Below are 13,250 nucleotides of genomic sequence, written 5' to 3' on the forward strand. Positions count from 1 at the left end.
AAGGTGGCTGAATGCTCGCCAAAGAAGCGCGGAAAGAGCGTGCCTACTCTCGTCCTCAGCTGTTCGCTGCGCCCGCTTACTCTCTACCCAGGAGGCTGGCGGCAAGCTGAAAATGTCGTCCGCCTCTGGGAGACGGAGCGCGCCCAGCATTGGAAATTATTTTTCGCTTGATGACATATTGACTACTAATGAGCGGATTCCTTGCAAGATAGAACTTCTTATACCGAAGCTCGGTACGTAGTGGAATTGAATAAGACGTGGTCAATTACACTTGTAGCTCATTGCTTCGCCAGCTCGTTTGCGACGAGAAGGATGAATGGTCCTGTACATTCTATGAATGTTATGTTTTTAGTCAGTCGCCTGATAATATTCTTTTGTTTGTAATTTTCACTTTCTCTGGCTGATTGGAACGAAGTCGTAGGGACAGCGAGTGTGCTCGTCTACTCTTGGTGTGTCCATCACAGCATTGACTGCTCACATAGGAAAGGGATACGTTGATGCACTGCTAACTTGTGCACTTCTGTTCATTATAGGAGAAAAATTGTTCAGCGTTTGACAGTCTGAAGCTTACAACGTGCAGTGTACTTCTGCATGTTCTTTTGGCGCTGGAATGTTAATCCAGATCGTAAAATGGCGCCGCTCATTGACGTGTTTTGTTCCAACTCTAAAAAAAAAAGAAAAGAAAAAGAGGCTTTTGCGTTTAGCACTGCTTTGTTCTTGCTCAAATTTCGCAGCATTTGGTCTGCATCGTTCACGAATACACTTGGCACTTTTGCTTGCCTAGTCAGTCTGGGAATAATGATAAATTAAAGAAAAAAAAAAGCTATCGTCATATGCCCATATTGCCAGCGGGGAAACGAGCTGCTGCTGAGACGCGGACTGGTTTCGCTGTCAGTTGACAACTAAATGCTCGCATGAATCACGCAAAGAACGATGCCAAGTGTGTATTAAATGATGCGGAAAAAAAAAATGCAATCTTGCGAAAGTTGAGCGACACCAATGCAGCGACAAGTGCAAAATTTTCTTTTAAATTTGTTGAACAAAAACGCAGGTCACTTTTGGTATGTATAACTAATTATCACGCACACAGAAAAAGGTGCTAGTAAACAACTGTCTACAGTACAAAGCACGCAGCAATCACTGTGTGGGTGCCTTTATTTTATGCGTAGTGTGTGGATAAATTGTATATTTTCCAACTTATATTTAGCGCGCGTTACTGAGACTGACTCATCTAGTTTTTTATGCTTTCTTCTCCTAACCATGCTTAGGCGGCATCAGCAAGCTATAGATGCATCAGCAACCTAAGCAACAAAAAAGTTAATGAGTGGTTCTAGTGCTTTCTGCCAGTTATGCGTCCTGTGAGTGTTTGTGTATAGAATAAATGTAAATTTGTGATTTCTGATTTGCCGTAACATGCATAAAGCAAGGAAAATATAGGCATATGAGGTGCTTAGATTTTTTGTTAGTCACGACTATATGAAGAAGCAGACAATGAAGCCACAGCAAGCATAAGGAAAATAAATTTTTGTTTAACTGATATGTAGAACTAATAAAGCAAAGAAAACTAAAATTGGATGAAAGTATAACTTGCGGCAGGTGGGAGCATTATGCGTGCAGTTCTTTACCAATTAAGGTGCTGACGGTGCTGATACAATTAAAATATTGCATCAGCACCAAACAACACCTTTCCAAACCAAATATCAAGTGAAACCTGGTCCGTACTGCCTACGAAAGAATTTAATACCCAGGCCACGTTCTCGTACAAAATATGGCGATCAAAAACTAAGTTTTATCATACCAGACCTTCTAAATGAATATCCGGAAATAGCTGAAGCACTCGTTACAGCTACCCCAGTTCACATTTTCAGAAAAATGCTCAGAAATTTTTTTCTTAACACAGACTAAAAATCGTGCCAGACTGATCCCAGTTGGTTTCCGCTTACTCTGTGTCTTGGCTTTTCATTGTGAAAGTCCGATATATTTTCTGTAACTGGACGACTGTCGTTTCGACATACCTGTACAATGTATCTGATTGTATCTGTATTTATGTTATTGATGTAAAAAAAAAGAAACAACATTTATTGATGTTTTGAGTTTTACCGTGTTTCAAATTGCGGCTCTTGTGTTCTATACTTTTTGTTAATAATTTATGTGCTTGTGTGACCGCAGCTGCCAAGGGTGGCGAGGCCCAGTCAGGCACGTTCAGTGCCTTTTGTCACGTCCCCCAAGGCATTCCTGTAAGGAATGTCTTGAATAAAGAAAGAAAGCTGCCACGGTGGCCAGCTTATGTCCACTTTCTTGAGTAATTTGTGCATTTGTGCAATATTAGCGCTGGAAGTTTTGGCCAGACAAAAATGCAACATTCAGATCTGCTGTGCAATTTGTTCTGAGATCACATCTCACATTTTCTATGCATTGTTCTTGCTTGTGCTCCAACATTTAACAAAGCTGGGCTTGATTCATGGCAAGCTAAGAACCTGCCTGACACTCTAGGATGTCCTTTGTTGGATAGCTGCTTTGTGCTAAGAGTGCACATATCCCACATAAATTTGCTTTATCCTCAATTTTCACCAAGCTGCTGTCGTGTACACACCAAAATATAGTCTGGACTGTACACTGTAACAGTCTTGAGAACCCGCCTTAATTGAAATACCTGCATATGTTGTCACTTGCATTATGGTGCCATATTCGTGAAGAAACTTGATCATATTTTTCTCGAAAGTAAACAGTTCCATGTCAGAAGCCGGAGCTTGGTGATTTTTCCCCCTCACTTCTGGTGTAAACCATGTAAATGCCCTGCAATGAGCAGAATTGCATTCTTTTGCTTTTCTTTATTAGCACAAATAATTGTTGTTACTTGACTTTGTGCAATATATCTTGCTTTTCTATCAATATTTGTTCATTCTTGTGCTTCTTTAGGGTAAAAATGTGTTACCTAAGTCCTTTACCATTTCATTGTGGTGGTTATACTAGATATTATTGTTTTAAAGGGACACTAAAGTGAAAAATGATTTCTTCTGCATCAGTAAATTACTGTTCTACAACGCCAAACACACCACTCTTACAACTATAAGACTTTTGGTAAGCCAGAAAAAGCGCAAGAACGAAATACGGGTGGCGACGCCTACTTAAGTTCCCGCACCTGGGGGCTGTGACGTCTTGGATTTTGATGGCATCTTCTAGGGCCTACTAATAATATATAGCGGCACAGATTGACTACACTGTGTTCTAAAGGAACCAAATATTAAACATGGCAAGTTTCGGGAACCTTTATTCAGCCAACGCGGCCCAAATGCGGAAACATACTTTGGAATCCCTCACGTCACACTGACGTACCGGAGCTGCAGTTTCGGTGCGAAATTCAAATACTGATACTTGGACCTTCATTTTCTCATCCAATAATCAAACTATTTTTTTTTTAAATGACTGCCTGCAGGGTTCTCAAACAATGCTTCATTAGTCTAAACTGATTTATTGTTTCGCTTTAGTGTCCCTTTAAGCAGTTAATGAAGTGCAAATATATGAACGAGCTCTTATTGTCACCATATATTAATAACGCAGCAATACCTTGCTGCCATGCTGTCTACAGAGAAGTGCTTTTTGCACAGTATTGCAGCATCATTGATTGTAGTGGGTGAACAAGGGAGCCTTGAGCCCGCATTTTGATAAAGGGGCTTGAAGCATTCCCTTATTCACCCACTGCTCATAAATTTGTCTCCATCATCTATGACCCTTTTGTCGTCTTAGGATTATTGATAATAGTGCTTCGTTCAAAATAAAAGGCATTGATTAAGGTGAGACAGGTCAGTGACTTTAACTGTGGAGTAGGTGGGGACAGCCCTGCTACTGCATGGCCCAGCTGGATTGTTGCAGAGGCAATTATGCTTCTGGGCCCTACCCCAGATTCTACTAATGTATCATACACACTGTTCATGTTCGCAGCCAGGCTTCATCAAGGACTCCTGACCTGACCCTATTCGAAATTTTTCTTATACAATAGATTTATACAATAGATTTATATGCTAACCTTCGAACAGCACAGGTAGCTAGGGTTAGAGCACTTCTCAAAAAAAGTAACTTGCAGTATGCGTTAGCTGTAACATACTAAACATGTAGATTCTAAGATAATTAGAAATCCATAACCCAAGATGTTTGTGATAGGACACCTCAGACAGAAGCAAATTTTTAAATTGGTATTGAAGCTCCAAGGGCCGCTTTTTACGAGTGATTCGTGTAAAAACTGTTTTGCCAAAGTTTATACACATTTGCCGACACTTGCAACGTGCAACAATACGCCGAAAATTCGATTTAACGATACCTGGTCTGATTGACTGCTTACCTCTGTGTACAGAACACAGTTGTCTTTATACAGTGTTATTTTAAGAGAGATGTGTTCTGCAATGTCGTTTATGTATACAAGAAAAAGAAATGGCCCGAGAAACGAGCTTTGCGGGACACGTGATTTCATTAGCAATTGGTCTGATTGATGGCTTTTGAATTGAACAAACTGGTGGTACTTAAGTACACTGAGATCCAGTTAACAGGTTGTGTATTTTTAAGCAAAGTATGTAGTTTAAGTATTAGTTTTCTGTTCGATACTTTGTCAAAAGCTTTTGAAAAATCCATAATACTCGCATCAATTTGCTTTACATTAGTTATAGACTTGGCAAAATCATGGACAGTGACAACTAGTTGTGTACAAATTGAATGCCCTTTCCTGAAACCATGTTGAAATTTGGTCAAGGTGTTATATTTATTTAATAAATTTAAAATTTCTTTATGTGTTATGTGCTCTAACAGCTTGCAAGTGTTGGAGGTTAAAGACATTGGATGGTAATTCTTTAGGCACTGTTAGGCACCACTTTTATGAACTGGTACCACTCGGGTCATCTTCCAGTCATTCGGAAGTTGTCCTTCCTCTAACAAAAGTGAAAGCACAATGTGCAAGTATTTAGATAACCATTCGGCATACTATTTCAGAAAAGTAATGGGTATGCCATCTGGATCACAACTTTTCTTTTTGTCAAGCTTTGGGAGCATGTGGAATATACCATGTTCACTTATTAACAGACCAGGAATATGGGGCAAGGAATTGTCTAAAAAAGGTAACACACCATCTTCACAAGTAAAGACAGAGTAGAAGTGTCCATTAAATGCGGTAGCAATTTTCTCTTCATCGTCCAAATAAACACCATCAACTTCAAATACATTATAACCTTACATTGTAGCCAATATATATACAATACACTACGTTATAGCCAAATACATTATAGGCGAGTTTAAGTACTCAGAGTGAAAAAGATCTGAAATATACAAACTATGCACCTAGTTCCTAAATCCCAATTTCCGTAAGTCAGACTGCACAAAAAGATAATTATGCACATTTGTTGGCTTCATTCAGTACTAGCCACAGTGATTTCTGTGCCATGCGGGAAAGCAGTAGCTTCACAAATGTGAAAAGGGGTGTGTTCCTATTGTGCAGTGAGCATTTGTTTTTGCTCACTGCAGCAGGCACCTGGTTTGTTTTTTACTGCATTCTTTAGGCTCGACAGGCAATGGTTGTCCGTTCAGAGAGCACGCAGAAGCCTCCTCATGCTTGATTATTGCGATTGATAAGATTTTCAGTGAAAGCTAGGTGGTCTAGTATGCATTCAACTGGCACTGGAGCCTCCACATGCTTTGTTCAGTTCCTGTGCAGTGTTGTATGGTAATGTGAAGTGTTGCACAATATTGTACAGTAATCAGTACAGCCATAGTCAAGCTTTAATCACAGGTTGGTCTGTAATCGACCACATGCTCTTGAGTGCGTGATAACCACACACAACGGGAAAGTTTGTCATAATAATTTGTGCATATGCTGTCTAAACACTGATGGATAAAAGTAACCCACAGTGGGGAAAATAAAGTTGCACTAGATATCAGTCGAGCACAATTGTCAAAATAGCACGTACTGATAAGCTTCTACTGTTCTATGAGACATCGTTAAAACAGCCTATTTGTCTGATCAGAAAAATGACAGCCCGAGAGAAGCTTCTGTGTCTTTGCTGCAGCTGTCATTTAAACGTTATCATGCTGAGCGGACCAAAGTGCAAATTTTGAGTATTTTTTAATTGAACAAGTGCTAAGAGCACTGGAGGCTAATCTCAACGATACCTCAAGTCAAAGTTTTCTTTTTCCAGGATCTCCAATCTCCCAAAAATTGTCACATCTGACAAATAGCTAAAGTTCAGTCGCCCTTTCAGAGGGTGCATGATGTTGCTAGTAGAATAATTCCGACAGAAATGAATAACAACATGTAAAAAACTATCAAATTGATCTATGTCTATAGGTGCGGTAATGAAAAAGTTAGGCGGCTACATTTAGATAAGACAGAATACAAAAGCACTCGTGTACCGTGCTTTGTGTTCATGTTAAAGAACCACAGGTGGTCAAAATTAATCGGTACCCTACACTAAAGCATCTCTCATAGCCTCTGTGAGCTTGAGGTCATGGGTTTGACCCTAGCCACAGTGGCTATATTCCAATGGGGGCAGAATGCATAAACCCTCATCCACCGTGCATTGGGTGCACATTAAAGAACCCCAGGTGGTCACAATTAATCAGGAGCTCCCCACTACTGCGTCGCTCATATTCGGATCATGGTTTTGGCACGTTCAAAACAATTGAATTTTTCCTCATAGCCTCTGTGTTGCTTTGGGTTGTCAAATGCCATAAATCAAGGTATTTCTTTAAGTTCACTTGCCCTTATTTCTTAAAACACGTAACATACATTGCTTGAATGTACTTATCATGGTTACCAATGCTGGCACACCGACAGCTGTGTGAGACATGGGGTGCACATTGGTGAGAAATCCTGGACATCTACATGATGTGTAGGTTTGGGTAAGTTGGTATGACATAATTGCAGTATAACTTGATGCAAAGTGCAAAATAGCATGTAGGACAACAAAAGGGAATGAATCAGTGCTTCTGTTGTCCTACGTGCTATTTTGCTCTTTGCCTCTAGTTATGCGGTACGAACTAGCCCACCAGTCTGTTCTCATGAACGTAATTTCAGTATTGCAGCACAAGAAAAGACAACAAATGTAAAGCACAAAGTGTTTGGTGTGCCCCTTCAGTTCCGGTTTATGTCCTCTTTTGCCATCCACTGCAATACTTAAAAAAAAAAGGCATGAGCATTGCTATATCTACATTGTTAATATCTATTATGTCATGAGACGAGGTTGTTGGAAAGTGCTTGGCATGTGAGGATAAAAAGCAGAAGGGGTTGAAAGTGGCACAATTATAGGAAGCAACAAAATTAGAAGAAAGCTGCAACGTAAAATTTAGCTCTGAAAACAAAATTAAAATCTATAAAATAGAAATCTCACTTGAACACATTCTGTGCCACACTAAGGTATTATTCTTAATTCAGACCAAAAATAACCATTTCTTTTTTACTGCAGAATTCTTTAAAAAATAGAGACAATATTTTAATATGGTCTATATTTGATACCTCGACCACTTATTGCAAAAATGAAGCTTATCAGAACTATAGAAAAAGATGAAAGAAACTGAAGAGTATTATCGATGAGCTGGGTTGGCTGTTTTTACCATAAATGTGCAAAGAAACCCAGCTCATCCATAGCACAGAAGGGGTGAAAGGGCGTTTTGCAAGGCCCCATCAGAAATTTTAGTCATACACTGGAAGTTGTAAAGGGTTTAGTAATCTCATGGATTGAAGCAAATTAAATGTGGCAAGGCAATGGTGTGAGGAGGCAAGTGACCATTCCTGCAGCAGAGGCTCTTTCTCTCCCCCCAACTGCCTTGACCAGCATTCGCAACCGACATTTCTCCCCTGCCCATAACCAGAACCAAGAGCCTACATAAGAATATTTATGTCAAGGCCCAACTTCCTTTTTTTCCTCTCTTAATTCCTTTTTTTCTGCGTCGCACATTTCTGATTGCAGATTTCTGTGCTCTGAATTTCACAGTAATCCACTCATCATTAGTGCTGCTGTTGGTTGTTTGTGCACTGCAGGTACAATGCATGATTTGAAAGTGAGAGCTTTGCCATTATCTCTGCAGACAAGACCAACAGGCTTGTCTGCAGAGATGATGCAAAAGGCAACAGGCTAAGGAAAAGGGCACGCAGGCTTTCATCCCAATTTTAAGCTGCCTTACTTGCATACATTGCTGTAATATGTTGCAGAAATGATCGTGTATTCTATGCATGTAGGCGAATATACGTTGGCTAACCACTCTGCCTCAGCAATGAGCTTTCTCTCTCTCTCACTGCCCAAAAATTGTGAGGTGCCCTTTAATGCTTTGTAATAGGAGCATTTCTGTGAAAAAGTGCATAAATTGGTTGGTGCACTTTTTAAAGCTTTCTGTTTTTAAGCCTCTCTATGGAAAGTCTGTACCTGTTGCCTCAATGCCAGACGCAGACTTCTGATCATCCCTACTGCACAATTCCATGCATCATAGCAACACACTTTTTCACTTTCTTAGTAGCAGTGAAGCCAGTTTGACATCGACATCTCAAAATACGGAGCCAAGAAGAACCCTGAACTTAGTGTTGTTTGTGTGCACATGTAAAATGAATATATGCTTGCTAGCTAGCCCTGCTATTGACTATTCTTGGCACTTCAGGCATTTCTAGTAATTTTACAGTGCCAGTGAAATCTTAGTGCATGAACTGACAAAGCTTGTGTCAGCGCTAGCATCTGTGGGCGCTATGTTGAGTATCTTAAGCTATGCTTTTTCATAACTGCCGGCTGCACAACGTGGGCTCCTCTCTACGCCTTTGCATTCTAGCTGGACTTTGCTGTCGCAATACTACCCTGCTTTGTCGAATATGGCTAGGGGTGGCCTTCACTAAGTCTTTTGTTTTGCATTCTGAATCGGATGGGCCGACGACGCCTCGTGTGATGATTGTGGTAGCAAGGAGACTCTTCCGCACCTTCTCTGTGACTGTCCTCGCTACTATTTACAGAGACGATCGCCCGCAATCGCGATAGTGCACTTTGACCAAAGACCTCTAACAGAGGAACTTATTTTAGAATGCCGCCATCGCAAGCCATCGCCGTGGAGGGCGACGAGGGCACTGTTTCAGTTTTTAAGGGCAACAGAATTGGACAAGCGGCTGTAGCTTGAACGGATGTTTATAGTGCTGCGAGTGCTACAGTGCTGTGCAGTGACAGTATGCGGTGACAGTGACTGACTGTGATTGTATGTCTGTGCTCCTTTCTTTCTTTATCTCTACTTTGCTATCACTTTACCTCCCCCTCTCCTCTCTCCCCAGCGTAGGGTAGCAAACCGGATCTTCCCATCTGGTTAACCTCCCTGCCTTTCCCCTTTCTTCTGTCTCTCTCTTTAAGCCATGCTCATTGTTCCCTCAGCATTCAAGCCACTGCTTTCTTTGCTTGCTTTGTGAACAGGCTTGAAACAGCAAAACACTTCTGCAACGTCTGCGAGTTCTCTCAAGTGGTCATACAGATACCACTTAAGTGACGTGTCTGTTTGTGCTGGCTGGTCAGGATATTTGCCACATCAACTGCTACTAGAATCTAGGGGTGTGGCAGTTGCCCCCTTCCTTGTTTTCATTGCATTTTGAGTGGTCATTGAACACTTCTTTCTTAAAAAATGTCAAGCTCCATAGTTATTGATCAATATCTGATACTGCGATATGGCATGAGATAGTTGCCTCACCACCTGTTTCATTGCATTTCATTGGCACTATATAAGGACTGACATTCGATAAGCTCATGATGCTTGATAAGTCCTAAGGCAATTGTGGTCAATGATTATAGCAATTTACCTGGGTACCTTTGTAAAAAGTTGCTTTATGCAGTATTAAAGATTCAAGTGAAGACTGAACTACTACTGCTTTTGCAACTTCAGGTATAACATGACGAAATTCCCAGTTCTTTATTTTTTCTCTTGCTCTTCTTGAATACAAGCAGCACTGCTTGAACATACTATCGATAGCAAAAGCTTACAGATCATGCGAGTGCTTCCCAAATGATCTCTCCACAACACTTTCAATGCGTCAGCTGGCATCAAGAGCACTCCTGGGCCAGAGATATGCTCTTGTCGTTTGCCGGCATGTAAATTCTTTTTTTTGCTCGCCACGAGGCTTTACTTTCTCTTCTTTTTTTCTTTTTTCTTAACGTGCTTCTCAACAGCTGTGTTGGTGTGCCACGTGCCGCTGGGCTGATATCAGTGCATGTGGCTGGGCTGGGTGCTTTGTGTGAAAATGAGGAAGTAGAAAAGCTGCCCACAGCGCAAGGAAATTGACACCCCAGCAAACAACACGAGGACAATTTCAGGTGTTTTTGACGGCAGGTTTCGCACCGCTGGGTGGCAGGGCACAGCAAATTGGCATGGGCTCGCATAGTTTGCAAACTTTTACTGTTGACTGTACAATTAGTGATTGTAGTTAATACTACTACTTGAAAATGGATAATACAATCTTCTCTCTTTTTAATTAGGATCACTAGACTCCTCATCGAAAGAAGAAGACCTAAAGCCGGGGACAAAACTTGATCTACCATACTGGCTGGCTGCACCCCTACTTAGTCGTCGCATTGTTTCTGCTGAAGTACCAAAAGTGTACCGGGAGACATACAGAGAAATCCTGAGTGCTGATGCCGTTGCTGTGGATCTCTACAGACTTCAGCCACAGTACTACAAATTTGGGCTGCTTATGCAAAGGCTTCATCTGTCTGATGTGGAATATGTGAACAACAGCCTTATTGAGGTAAATGATTTTGGCTTTCATGTTGCATGTGTGTTGAACACTCAGGCTGCAACAAACAACAAAACATTGGCATAGTAAAGTGTCTGAAGGAGCCACATACTTAACCTAGAATCCTCTGCCTCTGGGCCTCTCAACTATTGTTGAAAAATGAAGTACAAACAACACAGTTGGAATATTTACAGCAGAATAAGATTTTGTTTGAAGTAGGTTAACTAGTGCACGGTTCATTTGTACTACTAATAGTGACTATGGCATTCTGCTGCTAAGCACACTGTCACAGCTTCAATTCTGAGCCATAGCAACCGAATTTCAATGCAGGTGTAACAAAAATTATTATGTACTGAGACTTCCATGCATGTCCAAGAACACCATGAAGTTAACATTGATCCATAGGCCTCCATTACAGCATCCCTCATAAGCCATGTGTATATTGCGGACATAAAATCACCACAAATTGCATTAAATTTCTACTTCTGGAAGGCCAGATGTCCCATGTCGTCAGTTAAAATCAGCTTCAATAGTCTGTACACTAGCTCATGGAAAACCTCATCTTCCTGATTACATTTTAACTATGTCGTTTTGGTTTGAGTTGTCCATGATAGTATACTACCAATGGAAGGCCAGCAATTTATGGCCTTTATTGTTTTATTGTACTAACTTTGGAGTTGTAACTGGCAATTGTTGCCTTTTGCATATTAAGTAGCTTTTATGGTCACTCTTGTAAACTAAACCTTCTTGGAACATATTTGAGAATGTTCTGTGAATTTCTGTTAATATGTTTTCCAGGCAAGAAAAATCATTCAACTACCTAAGAAACAAGTTAGAAATTAAAAAGGGTGCACCTACTTGTAGTAGTCATATTTATCACATATAGTCCCAATAACTGCATAAATTTACATCACTTCGAGGGTTATAACGTGCCGAAGTAAAGTATACACCATCTTGTATAATAGAATTAATTTCATTGTGGTTGCAACAGGCACAGTTTTTGTGATGGCATGGTAGCGCATGACATAAGGGCATTATGCATTGTTCTTATGCGTGGGTTGCTCTTTTCATTGCTAAACTGCTTCAGGAGAAGTCCCAACTATTGAAATTCTATCAGACAAGTCCATGAGGCGAAGATTATTGTATTGCTAGTATGAATCAATTTGTGCTTAATTTCTTTTTTTGGAGGGGGGGGGGGGGGGGCTATAGAGTTGAAGCTTTTAAATTACTTAAAATTAAATTCATAGGTTTTGTGTGTCAAAACCACAATATGATTATGAGGCACACTGTAATGGGGATCTCCAGATTAATTTTGACTACCCCATGTTCTTCAACGTGCACCCAATGCATGGTACACAGGTGTTTTTGCATTTCACCCCTATCTAAATGTGGCCGCACGGGCAGAGAGTTGATCCCGTGACCTTGGGCTTAGCAGCGCAATGCCAAAGCCACTACGCCATTATGGCAGGTTGTTGCGTTGGTATTTGTAGCAGTTATGTTTAACACAGTGAAGTGCAGAAATGCTTGTACGTAGTGATTTTGAATCCACAACAAGAACCATGTGATTCAGCTTGAAGGAGGTCCCCTCACCCAGTACCATTTGAAATTTTGGTTATACTCGCTGTCACAAGCTTCATGCAGTTGAATGGGAGCTACAGGATGTGCCGTGGCAGCCAGAGGTCTACAAGAATATGTAGCTCTATCATTGTGCTTTGCATATGGAACACACATTCTATTTTGGCATAACTAAACTGTGCAAAGATTTACCGGTGCTTTGTCAGATCCTAAATAATAGCTTTGAAGGCATGCTACACAAATCGAAATGATAATTTGTCTCATTTAGGATGAGAATATAGCACCTCATGTTCATATAGCACCTCATGAAAGGGACTCATTGTTCATTGAATTTGAGATTGCGGTTAAATTTTTTGTAAGAAAGCTATCAAAGTCTCCACAAAATATCAAACTTATAAATTGTAGTCTTAGTGAAACATAAAGCTGATAATTCGCATCACACAAATCACTTAGAAATAGGAAAAGGTGATTGAATTGAATTCAGTTTGTTCATTTAGGTACCCAATAACAGCATACAAAAGCCTTCTAATTTGGGGCATAATAAAGAAAAGGACAAAAAGATATAAACAAGATACATGTAACGTGCGCAGAGTGCGTATAACTTAGATGGACTTCATTTAGCACCTCCACTTGCGAGTAGCTCTTCAGTTCTTATACATTCGTTCAACCTCATGGCATTAAGCAGGTTCTCTTGTTTCCTAACTCTGTACAGCCATGCACACAGCAATGAAATGGCCTTTAGTGTGAAGAATGATTTTGGAGATACCCTCAGCACCAATTTTACCTAAAACAAAACTTCTGCACTCACATGCATCAGGAAGTGAAAAATCTACAACTGAGTGGAGGAGATTCTTGTCATCAACAGTGCATTTTACCAGTCCCCAAAACTTCGACGTGTGCTGCTAGCATTTTTCCTGGGACAAGTAAATAAAGCACTCATGATTGC

At 40.5% G+C, this 13,250-nt stretch overlaps 1 protein-coding gene across 1 annotated transcript in view; it reads left to right on the forward strand.

Moving 5' to 3' along the window:
- The first annotated feature begins 37 nt into the window (after positions 1-37).
- Psf3 (DNA replication complex GINS protein Psf3) overlaps positions 38-13,250 on the forward strand; it is a 44,967-nt gene continuing 31,754 nt past the window's right edge. The window contains exons 1-2 of the mRNA XM_050193486.3: positions 38-233; positions 10,473-10,741. Of these exons, the coding sequence (XP_050049443.3) occupies positions 113-233; positions 10,473-10,741 (390 nt within the window). The 5' untranslated portion in view covers positions 38-112. The remainder of the gene's footprint in view (positions 234-10,472; positions 10,742-13,250) is intronic.

The sequence above is a fragment of the Dermacentor andersoni genome, chromosome 1 (genome assembly GCF_023375885.2).
Source record: "Dermacentor andersoni chromosome 1, qqDerAnde1_hic_scaffold, whole genome shotgun sequence".
In the NCBI taxonomy this organism is placed as follows: Eukaryota; Metazoa; Arthropoda; class Arachnida; order Ixodida; family Ixodidae; genus Dermacentor; species Dermacentor andersoni.